Here is a 20,433-nt window from a genome sequence, read left to right as displayed (position 1 = left end):
CACCTGTTTGCTGCCTTCCCCACTTCCCGTCCTCAGGGCACATTCCTCATGAGCTTACAAAGGGCCACAAACCCACAGTAAGCTCTGTTGTGGACAAGCCCAACATTGCATCAAGCAAGTATTATCCAACACTTTGCAGTCCATTTCCCCACCACTTTCCTTGCAGGTCAAGGCATCGGACTTCCCATATCCCAACCCATATAAATAAGAGACCAATCAGACTGGGGTTTTGGGTCAAAACAGGCCACAACTTTATTTAATACAGATGAAAGAGGTTTGGCTTGGGCATGGGGCAATTGAAATAGTTCCGGTCCGCCTGCCAGAAGTGACGTGTCGTCAATCCAGGCGGGGGTTCCAAAGACTTACATCAAATAGGGTGACCCCCGCAGGGACCGCCATCTGGGGGAGTGCCTTTGGCCCTGCCCCCCCCCCGGGCACGTGGACATGGCCACTCCCCCTGGATCCCTTTAATGGGATATCCCTGCGTTTGGAGGGGCAGGCGGGGACTGCAACCTCCCCTCCGTCCAAAACAAGGGATTGCCCCAATGCTCAACCAGTTGTGACGAATTGCTATGAGGTAGGCAAAACCACCAGGTCAGTGCCAATGCAAATTCCTAGTGGGAAAATTCCTACCCGGCCCTGTAAAGAACAGCGACCACTGTAGCCACAGCAAAGTCATTGCCTATCAGTGTAAACAGTGGGTGGGTGGAATGGGAGGAAAACCCAGCGCAGGAACAAACAGGCTGTGCCCCAGGTATGGGCTGCTTAAATGGGCAGGGGGTGGATCCGAGGGAAGCCCACCGTCGGCTCCATTGGCTCCGCCCCTGGCTCCACCCACGTCTCAGCCTGCATCCCCATTAGCCAATGCAGGTGCAGGCTAAGATCCAGCTCCTGATAGGCTGCAGGGGTATATGCCTTCTCCGCCTATCAGGAAGGGCACTGCCGTTTGAATTCCACCGTCGGGGCCCCAGTGAAGCTTCTTCTGTCCAGCAACACCGCCGCACCAAGAGAGGTGAGTAGACTTATTGCAAAAAGTCTGATCTTTTGGAGAAAGTAGTTTGTTTTGCAAGAGCTTTAACTCTGCTTGAATTGTGTGGCCTTAATTTGCTCGGATGTGAGTGAATCCCACCTGAAAATAGTGACAGCCTGGGAGCATCATTACAAAATGTTCTGATGTGCAGTCAGGGCTGTGAGTGACAAGTCAAGGGAACTATCCTCAAGGTTCTTTCCCTCAGTTACTCCAAACAGCATTTTCAAAAGGTCCCTCATTGCAGGTACTCCCTCTGTCACTGTTATTTCAAAATGAAAATTGCAATCAAAAGATAATAATTTTGCAGCGCTGCAGTTCTGAAACAAAGCAGGGGATTTATGTTGAACTGGAACAGAATGTGTACAGTTCTCTTAATAGTGAAAAGCCAGCTTTGACAGGGCATTCAAAATCATTATGTACTGCTGCGTGCGTAAGCCCAGGGAGGGAGATTGGAAACCTCCTCATCAGAAAATGATGGTAACTACTTGGAAAGAAACCAATTTCAATTATGTTGGGGGCTTGGAAAATATTTTTTTTTTGGGGGGGTGGAAATGCAGTCCAAAATAAATAAATTTAAAGACACCCTGATGAATAGTTTGGCGCTCAACTTGCATTTGCCTTACGGGTATGCTCCTATGGGAAAGGCCTTCTGATTCCAGAATACCTGCTTGTTTCCTGTGTGACCCAGATATACCACAACAGAGGACTCAAATTGCAGTTTCATTCCAGGCACATTTGCTCTCCCCAGTTATATGCCTGACAGATATAAAATAATTGGGATGGGGCAGAGAAACCAGACCACATCTATGTTTTCACTGGTTTCACAAATGTACAGTAAGCGGTGAGTGCCCTTGTAAGGTTCTTTTAAATGAATCCAATTCCTAGTAGAAGACATCTAGCCTTCACTACAGTTTTCTGTGCATTCCTAAGTGATAGCTTGAAGCTTCTCAAAGACTTCTAGAACCAACAGATAAAACAGGTGAATGCTCCATGAAAAGACCAAGGCAAGCTTTTGTTCCCTTTAGGTTTCGTTCTGTTGCTATGGAAGCCAACAACTCCAGCCTAAATCCTAATAAGAGATATGATCATCACTGCAATATAACAAAGAACCCTGGATGGAGCATTTTTTCCAGAGGGGCAGCCATGCTTGTCTGTTGCAGCAAAATCAACCAAGGGTCATGCAGTACCTTAAAGACTAACACATATTTTTTTATTGTAGCACAAGCTTTCACAGACTTGAAACTCTATGCTGGAATGAAATGTGCTAGTCTTTAAGGTGGCACAAGGCTCCTTGTTGATTTTGGAGGGAACCTGTTTTCTGCCTGCAATGAAGGGCAGCTGTGCTGACTGTAGGGCTCTCTCCAGCCCAAAAGCCCTCCCTGCATTGCTGGTGCTGAAGGGCAACACCAAAAGATATATGATTGTGACTAGTTATGATCATCTGGAGAAGCATGCTTAGGTGTCCTATGTGTTAGAGAGGCCCAACTGGCTTCAACTAGAAGTTGGGCCTTTAGTGTCACTGGTCCCATGCTGTGGGACATTCTTCCAGCTGAGATTTGCCAGGCATCCTCACCTTTGACTTTCAGGCATCTCTTGAAGACCTTGTTATGCCAACAGACCTATTTAAGTAGCTGCTTAAAACTCTTTCGATTAGCCAGTGATTTATTTTAACAGTGCTTTATTGTATACATGTAGTTGTACGCTGCCATACCCTCCGACATTTCTCCGATGAAAACAGGGACATCCCATTCCATAATGATAATTTTACTATTTATGCCCCACATATCTTATTGGGTTGCCCCAGCCACTCTGGGCTGCTTCCAACATATGTAAAAACATAGTAAAACATGAAACTTTTTTAAAAAAAAAAATCCCTACATAGGCTTGCCTTCAGAAAGCTCGGGGGTCAGATAATTCCATACCCTCCAACATTTCTCCGATGGAAATAGGGACGTCCTAAGGAAAAGCAGGATATTTCAGGATAAAATCAGAAACCCGGATGGCTTCTCTAAATCAGGGATGTCCCTGGAAAATAGGGACACTTGGAGGGTCTGCCCTGCCCTGATTTTTTTTATGAGATGGTGGAATCATTATAAATTAAAAAAGGGAAGAGTCCCACTTAGCAGCTGTGCATCAAGATTATTATTAATTTTTCAAAGTTCCTTTTCTCCTGTGTTGATGTTTCTCTTGGGTTGTGTTTATGCAAATAAGGATTTTTGAGTTTACACAAATAAGGGTTTCCCTAGGCAATCAGTTGATAACAATTTATTGTGGCAGATCCAAATATATTTCCTCAAAGGAATGTTGCTGTTATCTGAATTAGCATTCCCACCACCAGCAGCACATAACATGCAATATTTTGAAGCTGGGAAAACACAATATTCTTTCCATCTGAAAATCTGGTTGTGATTCTTAAGGCTGTTCAGAGTGCTGTTGTGCAGAATCCAAGGCAGGGAACAGTGGAATGCAATTGTTCCAGTGCAATACTGCCAAGTTCAAGGGCAGTGGTGCGTGAGAGAGGGTCTTTGCTGTGGTGGCTCCTTGTCTGAGGTGAATCTCGCACCAACATGGTTGGTTTTTCATCTACGGGTGCAGGCACACCTCTTTCTCCAGGCCTTTTGTGGGGAGAGTGATGGCGTGCAGTCACCTTCTTCCGTGGAATGCTCTTTCTATTATTTTAACTGACTGTTTTATGATGATTTACATTTTCGATTTTATGTTGGATTTATGTATGGCAAACTGCAGTTAAAAAAATGCTGCAGGTAAACAGCAAATAATGAAAGAAGTGTCTCACAGACCCTTTGAACTGAGCATTGTAGATAGGGATGAAGTAATGTTAGAATAGGGACGCGGGTGGCGCTGTGGGTAAAACCTCAGCGCCTAGGACTTGCCGATTGCATGGTCGGCGGGTCGAATCCCCGCGGCGGGGTGCGCTCCCGCTGCTCGGTCCCAGTGCCTGCCAACCTAGCAGTTCGAAAGCACCCCCGGGTGCAAGTAGATAAATAGGGACCGCTTACTAGCAGGAAGGTAAACGGCGTTTCCGTGTGCTGCTCTGGCTCGCCAGAGCAGCTTCGTCACGTTGGCCACGTGACCCGGAAGTGTCTGTGGACAGCGCTGGCTCCTGGCCTCTAGAGTGAGATGAGCGCACAACCCTAGAGTCTGTCAAGACTGGCCCGTACGGGCAGGGGTACCTTTACCTTTACTTTTTAATGTTAGAATCTGAGCAATCATGTGCGTGTCTTCAGCAAAAGTGCTGGAAGAAACAGAGGCACACAGTACACACCTGTGTGGATATGCTCTGCCCATGATATTTCCTGGTGTGTCTCCCAGGAGTGACAGTAAAAACAGGACAGTCCCCAAAATAAGAAAGTATGTCATCAAAGAGCTGTTGTTGTTTTTGAGCTAGTAGTGCATTTCATTTCCCACATCCACCCATTTTGATAGTGCATTAGACCTATGGATCAACAGTGATCAGAAACGCCCCCATCTTCTACTGGAACATGTGATTTGTCGCTGACTTTTGCATGATTTAAAGTAGTATCACACCACTTTAAACAGTCATGGCTTTCCCCAAAGAATCCTGGGAACTGTAGCTTGTTAAGAGTGTTGAGCGTTGTTTAGAGACTCCCACATTCCCCTCACAGAGCTGCAATTCCTAGAGTGGCTTAACAGTCCATTCCTCCTCCCAGGAACTCTGGGAGCTCAAGAACGCAGTTTCTCTTGCAGCTCTGCCGCCTGGAAAATGAGTGCAGGGGATGGCTTCTGCATCAAAATCTCCATGCAGCTGGAAAGCTTTTAGGTGAGAAAAAGGCTTCCTACGTACCCACCATACATGTGAAGTGCACAACTCCCCACCCCCCCAAATCCTGGGAACTGTAGTTGACCTTCCACAGAGCTACAATTCCCAGCATTCTGAACAAACTACAGTTTTCACAATTCATTGGGGGGAGCCATTGTTTTAAATGTATGGTGTGTATGCCGCCTGAATATTTGAAATATTTCACTATGGGTGATATTCAGCTATGTCTTACTCAGACTCATGGCTCGTCCACACTTCCGCTTGGCCTGTGCTTTCTAGGCAGAAATCCAAGTGGTTTTGTCTTTGCCCCTCTGCTTTCCCCCAGAAAACCCACTCTTAAGCAACAAATCAGAATTAATGGCAATCTGCAGAAAACTTGATTGCCGTTTGCTCTGATTCAGCAATAAACAGTGGGTTTTCCCAGGGGAATGGAAGTGTGGATGAGCCCCAAATTAGGTCCACGAATTTCAATGGGGTTACTCTGAGTAAAACTTACTTAATACCACCCAATGTATCTGGGCTTGTCTTTTTATCATGTAAAAGGGTGCAGAATTTTCATCCAAACAGTGTTCCCTAGTGCCATAAATACACTTTCCCCTCCTCCTTCAATGTGAAGAAAGAACATTATTTGTTTTATCTGGGAAATAGTTCATATGTCACAGCATAACTACAGCAAACCAGCAGAGACATCTTTGTGTTATCAAAGCCATTAATGCTTCCGAGCTTTCTATATCACGCTTGGATAGCTCTGCAATCAAAAAGCGTTTTCGCTCTGCAAGCAATGAGTTTAATGGATTTTAAATTTTAACAAATCCGTGTTTATAAAACACATATATAAATGGGAAGGAAGACACAGCCATTAAGAAGCTGGGAATATCAAGCAAGCTTTGGATGTAAAAACACAATATGGTGTCAGAGAAAGGATATCATCCTCAGCGTTTCAGCCCTGAACTGCAGGGCTGGCCAGCTTGCAGCAAAGGTGTTAGAAGTGGCACAGGTGTTAGGAGTCTGTGTGGTGCACCTGGCGGAAACAGGAGAGGCTGCAAGGTTGGCTAGAGAGTCAGGTTTCTACTCCTACCAGCATCTTCAGAATTGTCTACTTGTTAAAAATAATAGACTAGAGGCAAAACCACCCCACAGAACAGTGCATGGCCCACAATGCGCCACCCTGAACTCCTGGTAGGAGAAGTGGGATAGAAATGTATAAACAAACAAACAAACAAACAAACAACCTTCGATTTCTCCAGCCCAATGTCTTACCTCAATAACGTGACATGAGCAAAAACATTTCTTTTGAAACGTTTGAACTTTTGTTCATTCCCTACCTTTCTCAAAAAACGACACCTTGAATTCCATGTCATATGGAGACTATAGTAACTCTGACCTCATTAAGCTCATTAATTGCAATCAGTGAGTTGCTGGTGTTATTTTTTTTTTAAATGGTGCTTTACAACTAGTGCTGCCTCTTTAATGGAAGAAGAAAAGGGGGAATACTCCTGCAACTGAGCGCAGTTTGTGAGCAAGGGAGAGAAACTAATCTTTTTCTCTCTCTCTCTTTCTCTCCAAATAATTCACTGTTAAATTGATCTTTGGAATACACAATGGGTTTAATAGCTGTAATCTCTCTTGTAACATTTCTCTTCACTAGTCCCAGCAGTCAAGCTGAGAGCCTGAGCCCATACATTGCTCTCTCATTCTCTGTAAACCAGCTCTGCATAACTGGTTCATGAAGAAATAAAGGAGCAATAAAGATAGACCTGGCAAGCTCTTATAAGACTGAAATGGAAAAGCATTTCAATTTGTTACGGTTGCCCCTTGGGCCAGAAAGGCTGCCGTCTACTGCTTATCTGGAAGTAAATCCCACCAACATCAATAGGACTTGCTCCAAAGTAAATGTGGTTGGGATCAGAGGATAAGTGTGTGCTAAGCCGCACAACTGGTTTAGCGAGCTTGGCAGCAAGACAGGAGGGAGAAACTGGGCTAGGTAAAGCAAACAGAAGCCTGCCTAAATACTTCCCATAATTTGTTTCCAGAAACTGGACAGAGGCTGTATAAACACCACACATTTAAAGCACATCCCACCCAAATCCTAGGAATGGTAGTTTACCCTGCACAGAGCTACAATATACAGCATCCTGAACAAACTACAGTTCCCAGGAATGTGTGTGTGTGTGTGTGTGTGTTAAATGGAGGGTCAAAGTTATTCACAGCTTTTACTGTTTCACAGTCAGCTCTTGGTAAATCACTGACTTCACTGTCAAACACACAGACCAGAACTGAGCTGATTTGCTATCACTCTTAAGAAATGCCTAAAATAAATACAGTAATGTGTTTACTTTAGAAATAGTGTAATTTATTCAAACCAAACCTGCTTACTAGAGCGATGCAGCTTCCTGCCTATTCTAACTTTTCTTTCTGGAGAGATCCCTGGGTGCCGTTTCAAATAAGTATTTTATGATGGAGATATTCAGAATTTAATTGAACCTCACTTAACTGCTTAAAACTTTAAAAAGAAGCTCTCAGCAAGAGCCCCAGGGAAAACGGGATTTTAATGAGGTGGAATTCCAGACTGAGGAGGATAAACAAAGATTCTTTGATTTCCAAGCCTTTTCTAATAGGATTTCTCCTTTAATTCCTTCTGTATGTTCTTATTTATATAAAAAAATCAGGGATTACATAACAGGCAAACAATGCAGCATGAACACCCCTAATGGTAAGGCTGTAGCCCTTGCTGATGACTTATATTTCACAGACTGTCATTCTTCTGGGAGTGTTTTTAAGTTTGTGCCCTTGGCAAGGCTTTTTTCTAATTTGCCCGTTGCTAGTAATGAGTTTTCACAGACTCAGCTGTGAGGGATTTTTTTTTTTTTTTGCCTCTCTCTCTCTTTTTTTAATGTGAGAGATTAAAATGCATGACCTCAAACAGTGCCTTCCCCCATCTGGTTTTCTTCCAAAAAGTGGCTGAATTCAATTGGCTCTGTCATTAGGAACACAATACTACTCTTTCTTGGGCTTCTGAACAAATATAGTTATGTTCCTGGGAAAATATGGAGAGAAAGAGCTAAGATCAGTCAAATACTGTGAAAAGAATAAAGGGTTTGGAACCTCAGGAAATGCTCTTCATTTCCTTCAAAAGACTGTGTGGCATTTAAGTAGTAAGGGAGTCTTGAGGAATTTTAACCAATGCATCAAGACAGGAAATCTGATCAAAGACACAGCACAGGTTCCCAGTTAATAATGCTATCAGATGCCCAAGCAACCTGAGCTTCATTCTCATCGGAATGTAAGGGGACTGTCATCTTGGATCAGATTTGTGTCCATCTATTTCAGCATTTTATATGCCTGAGTAGCCGAAGTCAGAAACCTCAAACTAAGGTTGTAAGGAGCCGCATGTGCAGTGTTGGGAACACTGAATGAGTCCCACGTAGATCATTGAAGGCCTGCCAATCACATTAAAAACATGAAAGCTGGGCATGGTTTCTTCTGGCTATACATTTGCTTTGGGAGGAAATGTACCCCTGAGATAAATTGAAATTCACAGAGCGACATTCCTATGGTGCCAGCCACTTAGCCGCAGATATCACTTTGACATGATTTTAATCCAGGGATAGTTTTGTAAAATGCTCAATTTATTTATTATTCAGAAGATTTATAAACCGATCAAAAAGCACACCAAGTGGTATACAAATAAAATAGGTAACGGAAGGCCTACTGCCAATAATATTTTCACACAGGGTAACAGCAGTGGGAACTAAGGTTAAAAAGCGGTATAAAAGCCAGTACTAGATGATGGCACTCCTAATCTCGGAAGATCCCCTTGGCCCTGTCTCTAGGCCTTCCACCAGCTAAGGCCTCACCTGCACTATGATCTTTAAGCAATATCATGCCAATGGGAATCTTGGGAACTGTAGTTTGTTAAGGGTGCTGAGAGTTGTCAGGAGAACTCTGTTGCCCTCACAGAGATATAATTCTCAGAGTTCTCTGGGAAGAGGGATTTCTTGTTACATCGCTCTGGAAACCGGAGCTACAATTTTCAGAGTGGTTAAACAAACCCTCTTGCCGGGAACTCTGGAAATTGTTTCCTAACAACTCTCAGCACCTTCAACAAACTACAGCTCCCAGGATTCTTTTGGGGAAGCCGTGAAGTCATACAGCAGGGCCCTAAATGTATATGGCAGATGGGACCAAATACATTTTTACTCTGGAAGGAGATTGACCTGCTGGACTACGAAGTTTTAGTGGTTTAACCCCTTGCTTTAGGATACTTTTACTGCTGTATCCATTTCTGTGTAATTTTAAAGTTGCTGCAAACCTCTCTGAGCTCCATTACCATAGTGGCAGGCAGGGTGGGATATTGATATATATCTCCTGAAAATAAATAAATTATGATGTTTGATTAACATCATCATCATCATAATTTATTATTTGTACCCCGCCCATCTGGCTGGGCTTCCCCAGCCACTCTAGGCGGCTTCCAACAAAGATTAAAAATACATTAAAATGTCACACATGAAAAACCTCCCTGAACAGGGCTGCCTTCAGATGTCTTCTAAATGTCAGGTAGTTGTTTATCTCTTTGACATCTGATGGGAGGGCGTTGAAACATGCCCTTGAAACATGGTCCCTCCTTTTCTTGCTCTGCAGGGCCAGCCCTACCCGTACGCAAAGTGAGGTGTCTACCTCAGGCAGCTGATTGTGTTATGAAAGGACAGTAAATTAATATGGAATGTATTAGTGTTTTATGTTTGCCATCAACAAGAGGAAGACGCCCTTGTAAGATTTTTCTGTTTCTGGTGGCCAAAATGGAGGCAGCAAAAGTGTCTTCCTGGCTCAGCCCTGTTGGCATGGCTAACCACACTTGCAGTTTAGCACTAAACTGCCAAAGCAGCAGTACAGAAAGCTCCTGCCTGTCACAGTCCTAACAGTTCCTCTTTGGTGGGGGGAACCATTGTGAATCCCTTTCTGAACACAGCTGTTTGACACTTGTGAAGCAATTAATGTCTCGAGGAATCATGGCTCCCAGACTAGCAAGCTGTGTGAGTTTTCTGTTCTCACGGCAGCCACCATTCTTTGGCCTGTCACCTCCAGCTCTTGCAATTCTCATTCTGTCATTGCTGTCATAGGAATGATCAAGAGCTGAGCTAGCCAGAATGAGGCTGCGATGCTATGTAAACCTGTCTGGAAGGAAGCCCCACTGAAATCTGTTGGACGGCTTTCACCAAACATGAGTAAGATTGCACCACAAGAGCACTTTCAACTTGCACGTTGCAATGTTATAATCTGCCTTTCTCTCTGTCCAGGTAGGACACCTTTGGTATTGCCTTTAAAGCAAAGATTCATAACTCACATCACCTTGCAGTAAATCTAGGTGTTCCTCATCATTGAATGTGCCCCCACCAGACCCCAACTGCATGCCATATTTGCATGATGTTATCTGGAATCACAATGCAAAATAACAATGACATTCTGCCTGTAACTAGATAAGGAGGAGACAACCTGTGGCCCTCCAGAAGTTGCTGGACTACAACTCCTGTCACCCCTGAGTATTTGCCATGCTGGCCGGGGCTAATGGGAGTTGGAGTTCAACAACATTTGGAGGGCAATGGTTTTTCCATCCCTATTGTAAAGATTGGTTTAGCCATAACACTCTTTGCTCACCCTTTTAAAATAGAAAAAGGTGGGTTGGACATACACCCCAAGCCTGAGGTAAATATGCAGTTAAAAGAAATGGAATCTTCTGTGACTACCTGACAGTTTTCAACCTAAACTGTTGAAAATCATTCCAAAATTGTTATACTACTAGGAAGTGTAAATCTGGAATAAAGCCACTGCAATTTCTTTTTGGCAGTTTGCAGTGGTGCTGAGGGGAAAAACTCACATCTGATTTTGTGTGAGAAAGCCAGGAAATTGAGCACAGACTGACAATTGACAGGATGTGTTGCAGACTGAATCTCCTTCTTGAGAGAATATCAGCAACAGATCGTGTGGAAAAGAGTTTGCGTTGATTCAATCCAAAACCGAAGGTCGAGCACAAATGCTTCATGAACTTCGGTTTTGGGAGAGATCTGTATATTTGAAATGAAAAGCTTATGCATCCATCCTAGTATGAGTCATGAACCCTTTATCATTGACTAAATCTTATTCTGCCCCATGTGGTCCGAATTATGACACCTTTGCTGAAGGATGCATGCATATAGCAATGAGGATGTACATGCAGAGCCCTTTTAGGTCTAAACTATATGTTAAATGAAAATGTGCATAAGTTAGCCCTATGGCCCTTTGCTCCCAGGAAAAGCCACTTTGGGATGCAAGATTGGGAGGACAGAAACAGCAAGGAGAATAGGCTCAGCCTTTTTTCCCCTTGCACACATTAATTCTCTGCTCCCAATCACTCACTCCCCAGGTGGTTTTTCCTGTGAAAGAGGCATGTTGGGCTTCTATTTGATTATAACAAGTAGTTAGGACCTTAGCAGAAATCATGTTGATCAGGTATTCAGCAGGGAGGGGAAGCAAAAGGGACTAAATCCAGCCCCCCCCCCCCCCCCGGATTTAGAGTTATGGATTTAGAGTGACAATGAAAAGAATCATGCTCAGGCCCCATAGGGGCATAAAGTTCTTCATCTATTCCCATTCTCTTCCATTCCCTTTCCTTCTTTGTGAATAAAACTGTGTCATCACGTGTCAACAAAAATCCCTTGTTTGTTCCCCAAGATGCTTGAAGGGAGAATTACAACGTGTTTGCCTTAAAATGCCTATTAGTGATCGCTTCAAAAATATGCGAAAGGAGAGCACCCAAAATTAATAAGGACAAATGCACATGGAGAGAGCTGTTCTTATTTTGCTCGTGCTCCTGTACATATTTGTTTGATTGGCAGAAAGAAAGGTGGGCTATTCTTAGCTCACTGATACCTGGGGCCCCTTTTAGAATGGCTTTATATTATCACCACTTTGGGCCTGGGTGTCAAACCTGTGGCCCTCCTGATGTTACTGAACTCCAACTCAAATAATCCTCAGCCATGCTGATGGGGATGGTGTGAGCTGGAGTCCTAAAGCACCTGGAGGGCTACAGGTTCCCTACCTATGACCTCAAGGGTACTTTCCTCTTGTCCCAGTGCTTTTTCTTTAACCTACAATACGGAGAGAGAAGGGGTGAAATCTTTCACTTGGCAGAGGCAAATTGCTGGGGAAAATAAAAAGTGGCCGCCCTATCTGTTAAAAATCTGTTTGCTCTTACCCAGGACATAAATCTCATTGTTGACTACAGCTGTGCTGAAGCGGTATTTTGAGTACTTCATTGGCGGGCACTCTGTCCATTTGTCTTGGCCTGGGTCATAGCGCAACATTCTGTTGCTTAATCGATCAGGCTCATCGTCAGGAAGATCCATCTGTATGAAATATGACAGCCATATAATAATACAACATTTGGAGCCGTCCGGGCACGCCTGCATGCTATTAATCATGGAAGGCAGCTGAGCAGATAAATAACATAAACACATCAATTATAGCAGCGAAGTGATTCATACTCACTAGGCTTTAACAGCACCCATGACTTGTGGCTGGGAAATACATTGTGGAAGGCGCATGAATAACGGCACATTTATATTCTGCAGTTAGGGAGCTGAGGTTTTGGGTAATAACAAGCCATCTACGGACACAGCGCTGACAGAGCATAGCTCTTTTTATAAGGCTGCTGTGAAGTCTCCGGAAGAAAGTAAAAACCTCTTTATTCCCTCCCTCCCCCAGAGATGGAATTTTAAAACGTTCCTCTTCTCCCAGGCCTTTGGTTAATTAAACAATATACTGTATATGGCTTTTTAAACTGGAGAGGGGTAATTGTTTTCGTTTGTTACTATGTTGTTATTTTTGTGTTTTTATATTGTAAACTGCCCTGTGATCCTCTGATGCAGGGCGGTATAGAAATTTAATAAATAAATAAATTTTAAGTTGTTTTTTCGGGTTGCTCAAATGTTTCCAGAGTGCTTTGAAGATTTGTGAAAGAACACTTTGGGGGATCATTTATTAATGACAAAGCCATAGATTCATAGAGATGATAGATGATAGATAGATAGATAGATAGATAGATAGATAGATAGATGATAGATAGATGCACATTTCATTTTGCAAATAATCTGAATTTACTGAAGCACTTCCCTCTATCACTTGTATGTACTGTCTTTCTCTTTCACACACACTCTGGTAAAAAGCCCAGCAAAGGTATGGCCGGCTTCTGTACACCATATGAACAAGAATAAGTGACAGGTTATTGCCAATCTTGGGATCCCCGGGGGGGGGGGGGGGAGAGACAAGTGAACAAAGCCTAATGGTGCTTTCTTAAGCTGATGGTGTTGATCGCTGAGAACAAGGGGTGTTTCAACAACAGGTATGCTTTCTTCTATGGCTGATAAGGAAAAGACCTAGATAGACTGTAGTTCAGGTGTGGGGAAGCTTTGGCCCTCCAGATGTTACTACACTTCCCAACAGCCCCAGATAGCATGGCCAGGGATGGTCAGGGATGATGGGAGTTGCAGTTCAGCAACATCTGGAGGGCCAAAGATTCCCCACACCTGCTGTAGTTATTCAAAAGGGTATGCTAATGTATAAGATGAATAGTTCTTGAGTTAATGTAGGGAAGATGTTAACAAAAATAACTGTTTTTAATAAGAAAGCAAACAAGTGAGGATGAGCTGGGAAAAATCCACTTCAAATGTCACTGCAGCTTATTCTTAGGCAAGCCACTTAGCTTTAGCCTACCATCTGCAAAACAGGCATAATAATACTGGACTATGTTACCAGATTATTGCAAAGAGCAATGAGATGGCGGGTGTGTTGAAAGTGGTTGTTGTCAGTATTGTTTGTTTGTTTGTTTATTATTCATTCCATAGTAATTAATGCTGGTCAGCTTAATGAAAGAGGGATCTGTGTGACCCTCAGACCCAATCATCAAGTTTATGTTTTGCTCTGGAAAAGTTGCCTTAAAGTAATTATACTATGTCTACTTCATCTTGTGACAATTTTATTTAACTGCACTCCCACATAGCGAAAGCTGGCATTTACCACGCCAGCATAGACCAACGAAATTATAATATGATGAACTCACTGTATGAAATGCATATTCAGATTGAGTATTCACCACATGAAAGCTGAAATGGTGTTATCATGCCAGGAAAATAATCTGCAAGTCAGGCCTTAGTTAGAAACATTATAATTAAAAGATGAATTACCTCTAGATAATGTTGTTGGCCATTCTGTTGCATTGTGTGAAGTGAAAAGAAAGGTCTATGCCGAAGCCTAGCAAAACCTCATCATCAATGAAGTGTCTGGACACGAAAAGGCAGTTTGACTGTACTTAGTCTGAGAGTCCATCTTAGACAATTCAGTGGGTTTCACATTAGTTAGAGAAGAGTCTGTGCATGATAATTTTAAAAGAACCATTTGGGCTCTGGATTTTGAAGGGCTGGGCTGTTATTGTGAAACTGGTACTGTCTGTGTATTTGCTTCATTTTTCAGTCCTGTGTTATTTGTCCCACCTGTATACATATAAGTCAGTGGATCACAGCCTTAAATCTGGAGGGTTCTCCCAAGTGAAGCTAACCTGTTGCTTGTGAAAGAGGCACAAGGAAACGATAAAGAAACACACTTATGTGGGATGTCCTATGCAGACTATGAAAATGATGGGTTCTTACTTTGAAAACATGACAAGGAGTCATTCAAAAAACCATTGGCATGTATTGTTGGGTTTTGGTATCTGAGTCCTAAAACCATACTTAAATTAAACAATCATTGTTCACTATGCAACTGACAGAAGTCATGAAAAGGCCATTGAGGCTTAATCTTGTGTAACTGTAAGATTAGGAGTTGGCATTTTTATGCAGCCTATAATTACATGAGGATTAAGCGTCTTCAAAAAATCATTGCTCAAAACCACATGTTCTTTTGTCCGCGTGTATGAAAAGCGCCCATGACACTGCATCATAGGGCTGCTGGGTTGTTTATGTACCGTATGTGTGCTTAAAGGTAGGGAGGCTTGCCTGCTCAGATCAAAAGACACTACTGAGCTTTCGTAACTTTTAGAACAGCTACTTGAATTTGATTGCTTTCATCTTCCCTCCCCATTCCTTTTTCTTATTGTGTCGTGCCTTTTAGATTGTAAGCTACAGAGCAACGGCTGTCTTGTTTTGTTTTTAATCTTGGTACAGGACTTGGTAAACATTTAGACACTTTATCAATTATGTTAATATCAGAGTATTGTGAGGTAAATAAAGCACCTAAACAACATTCCCATGATTTTCACAGCTAATAGCTAAAACAGTAAAAGTTACATTGAGCAGAACAGGACGGGACATGAATATTTGAGCACATGAAATGTATGCCTGTAGTCTTACTGGGGTTACATCCACGCTGTATATTTAAAGCATATTAGACCACTTTAGCAGTCATGATTTCCCCCAAAGAATCCTGGCAACTTTAGTACCTATACCTATCATAGAGTTACAATTACCAGCACACTTAAACTCCAGTTCCCAGGATTCTGTGGTGGTGGGAAAGCCAAGCCTGTTCAGGTGGTATAAAGGTACTTTAAATGTATGGCATGGATACATCCTGCACCACTGGAACAAACAATATAGGCAAGTATGTTTTCATATGTTTTCCCACATTCTGTGCTTTCAGATTTCCAATATATCTGTCAATATATCCTCCATGGGAAACCAACTAATCTACTACTTTAAAAGGTTAGCTGAACAACGGGGAGTAATAAATGAATCATCAGCAATTTGCTGAGATACAAGTTAGTCATGAATTGCAATTAGCCTCTTGCAGCATGCAAGGTCAGCATTAAGAAGGCCCTGGGCTCACATGTGAACACATGACAAGAATCCTGCTGCATATAGACCCATCTAGGTTTTCTTCCTGTTTCTCACAGTGTTGGTCAGCCAGACGTTTTTTAAAAGCCCAGAGGGTTCACCACATCCTCTCTCCACTCTCAAAAGCCTCTCGTAAGCAGCCAACTGACAAAAGCCACCTTTGCATTCTCCCAGCCAGATCCCGTGCATGTGATAGCCTGTCTACCTTCCTTCTCTCTGCACCCTGCTCCTTGGCTCACGGCAGTTGCCTGAAACAGCCTTGCTCAGTTTCAGGTTCCAATTTCCCTCCCTCCATCATCCTGACTAGAGTGATATTCCACATCTCCTTGCTCTTCCCAGACACAGCTCACCCTCCACCCCTTGTGCATCCTGCTCCCCTTGTCTTACCCATCTGGTACTTGGGCCAGCCTTTCTAGTGGCCAGAGTGAGATAGCCCACCCACAAGTGGCAGACTTTGAGGTCCTGTTTCAGGAGCAGCAAGTTCTAAATGACATCATGCACATTGTATTTTTACTGCAAGGAGTGGGCACTGTTTGGATTGTGTGTCTCAAACAAGGAAATGCCTAATTCATTTCTACACTTGGGGGCTACAGTTGAAAGAGCAGTAAGAATCACTGTTCCTTAACCTCGTGGAGGAAATTAGGCTAATAAGCACACATAGGATTGAAAGCTGGGAAAGGTTATTCTGCCACAATGCATAAGCATCTTATGAAGTCAGTGAGCAGGAAGGACGATTGACAGCAGGAGAGTGTGATGGGATGGTAGGGGCAGAGTCAAAGCAGTAGACAGGTGAAAAGTGTCTGTGGAGAATGACAACTGAAGACACGGTTGAAAGTAAGGCTGTGTGTGCATTACTGGCTTAAAATGCAGTTAAGTCATTCTTTTTTCAACTCAGATGCCGGTTTGGAGAAAAATGCATCAAAATGCAGTATTTCATAAGAAATGTCAGGACAGATACAGAACACATATGAATTGTGGCTAATGATCTATGCATAAAGGTAAAGGTAAAGGTACCCCTGCCCGTTCGGGCCAGTCGTGTCCGACTCTAGGGTTGTGCGCCCATCTCACTTAAGCGGCCGGGGGCCAGCGCTGTCCGGAGACACTTCCGGGTCACATGGCCAGCGTGACAAAGCTGCATCTGGCGAGCCAGCGCAGCGCACGGAAACGCCGTTTACCTTCCCGCCAGTAAGCGGTCCCTATTTATCTACTTGCACTTTGAGGTGCTTTCGAACTGCTAGGTTGGCAGGCACTGGGACCGAGCAACGGGAGCGCACCCCGCCGTGGGGATTCGAACCGCCGACCTTTCGATCGGCAAGTCCTAGGCACTGAGGCTTTTACCCACAGCGCCACCCGCGTCCCAATGATTATATGCATACCGCTTCTCAAACCAGCAGTGAGAGCACACTCGATGAGGTAAACAAGAATGTGTACATGTTCTTAGAGGAGAGGAGGCACAGGGAATATGTACAGGCCTCCACAACAAGCACAGGCAGTATGGGTGGAAGAGTACACCATAAATGCTAAAAAGCTCTGCGATATTCCTCACCTGCGGTGTCCAACCTCCCATGACGTACAGCCTGTTTTTCACGGTTACTGCAGCATGGCAGGCCAAGGGCACTGGGAGGGGAGCCAAGGCCCTCCAGTTTTCTTGCTCCATTGAGTACTTCCCCACACAGTTTGTGATATGGTATTGGTTTTTCAGTTTCATCTGACCTCCTGTGATATATAGGTCATTATGGATGGTGCCTAGAGCATAGAGCTCACGAAACTCTGCAGTACACAGACTTTGCCAAGAGTGATTCCCCCGACTGTTGTACCTGTAAAAAAGAAGAAGAAGCTAATATTAGAATTGTCAGGGCAACAGGTCAAATCGGAAACATTTATACCTAATCCCTCTCTTTATGTGTCATTTTTATTTTCCAACAATGACAAGCAATGCAATTCTAAACATGTACATTTGGGAAGAATGGCAAGATAGAAATTTAATCATGATAATATGATGATGATAATGGTGATGGTGATGATGTATGCTCAGAAGGAAGTACTATTGAGCTCAATGCGTCTTTCTACCAAGTACGTAAGCGGGAATAGGACTGCAGCCAAAATGTGCCAAAACAACTTCATACCTTGGTAAACTTCTACCCTAAAATGATTGCAATATATATGCCACATGTTTGTGTTAGGTTTATACAGTGGGTGGGTGGGTGTGAATCTGTGGCTCTCAAGTCTGAGGTGCTGGTACTGGAACACAGAGCTCTATTGCAGGTTGGAACCAGGATGCCTAAAAGTGTCTCATCCTTTATATACCAACCTGACCACTGCGCTCTGTCTGAGAGGGCATCCTCTCTGATCCGTATCTGATAAGACAGGTCACCCATTCTGCCCAATGTCAGAATAAGTTCTTAGCAAGGCAGCAGCTATCCTGCAGAATTTCCTCCCACAACATCTGGAGGGCATCAGAGTAGGGAAGGCCAGTGGAGAACATACTGACTATTAGGAGGGTGTGGCAATATCAGCGGGAAGGATAATTTTCTGTCAGGAAAATTCTTCCGTCTTCTATCCTGTTTTCTTTAAGAGGTAGAAAACAGAATAAAGAGTGTGTATACCTAGCCTTACAGCTCGGTCCTAACCGAGATTACTTCAAAATAATTCCTCTTGATTTTGTTGGGATTTATACCCAACCTCAGGTTCCCTTAAAAGACTTTCAGTAGTAATGATACTATTGAGTAAACAAGAATAAGAGTGCTAAACTTGCCTGTGATTCAACAGGGACTAAACCATTGCAAAAGGAGGAGGAAAAAACAATAACTAGTAGCCTATGGAATTATTTGTGGCACATAGAGGGCACTCTAGCCATTGTTATCAATGAATTGGGCTACGAAATAAAAGATTTAGTCCACAGCCTGTAGAAATCCCACTTGAGTGACTGTTGATTCGTATTTATATTGTACATAGTGTACTAAATATACTGCAGGAGTCAAGGGGAACTCGGTAGAAGCCTGTGTCTTGGCAACAACATAGCCACCCAAAGCAGATACTTTATGGTAGTATAATAAATAAACTGGTATTGGTGAATAAAATAAAATAAAAATAAAACTTATCAGACGCCACCAGTATAAGTCAGGTGAAGAATTATAATTGTCCGAAATCTTTCATAAACAGTTACATATGGTATCTTTTTAATCAGCACTGTTATGAAATAATGGATCTGAGGTTAAAGCCCTAAAAAGAGGCTGTTAGTTTGCCAGCCTCTGAAGTTAGGCAGAATACCAGAAGATCAGAGGAAGAGGTTTAGGCCACACAGCATTGAACAGGCATTGGGGTGAGTGCTGTAGCCCTTAAACCTTAACTTCTATGCACACATGGTAATTTGAAGTTTATGATGGGGTGCTAGTTGTATTTAGGTAGTTTCTTCATGTCAGAGGATACAAACCTATAAATTTCAATTTTCTTGGTCTTTTGCCTAGACATTTTGGCAGCGCTTGCCTCCCCGGCCACAATGATATCATTATTCTCAGTAACCACACCGGTGCATACACATCCCAAGCCTTCTCCATATTTCGGAGAGGAAATGAAGTACGTCTTTTGTGTAACAGGAGCATAACAGAAACTGGCATCGCCGTAGTTGCCGTGTCTTGATCTGATGCCCTGCGCGTTATTGCCAATGCAAAGCAGAAGGGTAGTGGTCTCCATGCCATAGCGAAGGGTGAGAGAAGGTTGGTTGGTTTTCTTGATAGTTTCTAATGCTCTCTCAATCATCTCACTACACAGTGTATTACTGAGAAGCACCGTGTTTCTTTTCCGAGCTTCGACTAGGAACGAAGGGCTTACAAGGACTAGCCTGACTTGCTTCAGGAGCTCAGAGAGGTGATCTGCTCGCAATTTCCTGCTGTGGTTAACCCATCTGAGGACTAAATCCAAGACGCTCTCTTCCCTGGACACATTCAGGTCATCTGATCTTATCAGGTTTAGCAACTGCTGCATTTCAACCTCCAGTATTTCTTCATGCAGGCTCACCTCTGCAAAGTGCAGGTACAAATACCTCCTGGCTTGATCTGAAAGCTCTTCGGCCCCAATGTGCTTGGCAAAGTAATGGATTCCCACGCAGTTGGAAGCATCCATGTGCTCCATCATGTATGCCTGACACATGCTGGAAACGTCATCCATCTGCATGAAAAATGCAGTGGTGGCCACGCCCTGTACATTGGAATTAGTGAGGTGCAACTCAGCCGTGTACATGTACTGGAGAAGTATGGACACACTCTCTGCTGACATGTCATGCAGCTCTACTTCTTTCTGTGTGCATTCAATCAGGCCGCAGGTAAACATTGCTTTGAAGTAGGGGCTGAAAGCAGACAGCATCAGTTTGTGGCAAGGGAACTTTTCTCCTTCAGCCACCAAAACCACATCAATCATTTCCGATAAATCTTTCATACTTTTTATTTGCTCCAGTAAATTCAAGCTATGCCGCTGCTTCCTTTTACCCTCGGACTTGTAATCCATGCTAAACATTTGGGTGTTGTTAAGATCTTCTCTTGTACTTGCTTGAGGTTTGAAAGATATGCTATTGGCATATCTAATAGCTTTGAAAGTGAAGTTCCTTCAATATGATGTTCCTGGAAGGGAGAAGGAGAAACATGTAATTTTCTTATGTGAACAAATCTTCAAATTGTCTGACAATCAAGTTTTACTGTTACAGCCTAAAGGCAGTAAATATTTTGAGAAGATTAATTTGCAATATA

The 20,433-nt window shown here is 43.3% G+C and overlaps 2 protein-coding genes across 5 annotated transcripts in view; one reads left to right on the top strand and one right to left on the bottom strand.

Annotated features, from left to right (window-relative positions):
- The window catches only part of MGLL (monoglyceride lipase), a 145,897-nt gene that overhangs the window by 23,254 nt on the left and 102,210 nt on the right, over positions 1 to 20,433 (top strand). The window lies entirely within an intron of this gene.
- The window catches only part of KBTBD12 (kelch repeat and BTB domain containing 12), a 52,498-nt gene that overhangs the window by 25,303 nt on the left and 6,762 nt on the right, over positions 1 to 20,433 (bottom strand). For 2 of the 4 annotated variants that reach the window (XR_014545350.1, XM_083603056.1), the window contains exons 2-4: positions 19,125 to 20,307; positions 17,238 to 17,508; positions 12,064 to 12,214 (exon numbers count right to left, since the gene is read on the bottom strand). Coding sequence is in view for 2 of the 4 variants with exons in the window: in XM_083603056.1 (XP_083459182.1) it covers positions 12,064 to 12,214; positions 17,238 to 17,508; positions 19,125 to 20,203 (1,501 nt within the window). In the remaining 2 variants the exon portion in view is untranslated. Of the gene's footprint in view, positions 1 to 227; positions 1,290 to 8,437; positions 8,754 to 9,094; positions 12,215 to 17,237; positions 17,509 to 19,124; positions 20,308 to 20,433 lie in introns of those variants that run through there. The other 2 variants (XM_083603057.1, XR_014545349.1) reach the window with 2 other exon arrangements.

This window comes from Podarcis filfolensis (assembly GCF_964270895.1).
Source record: "Podarcis filfolensis genome assembly, chromosome: 2".
NCBI classification, from domain to species: Eukaryota; Metazoa; Chordata; class Lepidosauria; order Squamata; family Lacertidae; genus Podarcis; species Podarcis filfolensis.
The sequence above is the reverse complement of the archived record's forward strand: the minus strand, read 5'-3'. Positions and strand labels throughout refer to the sequence as shown.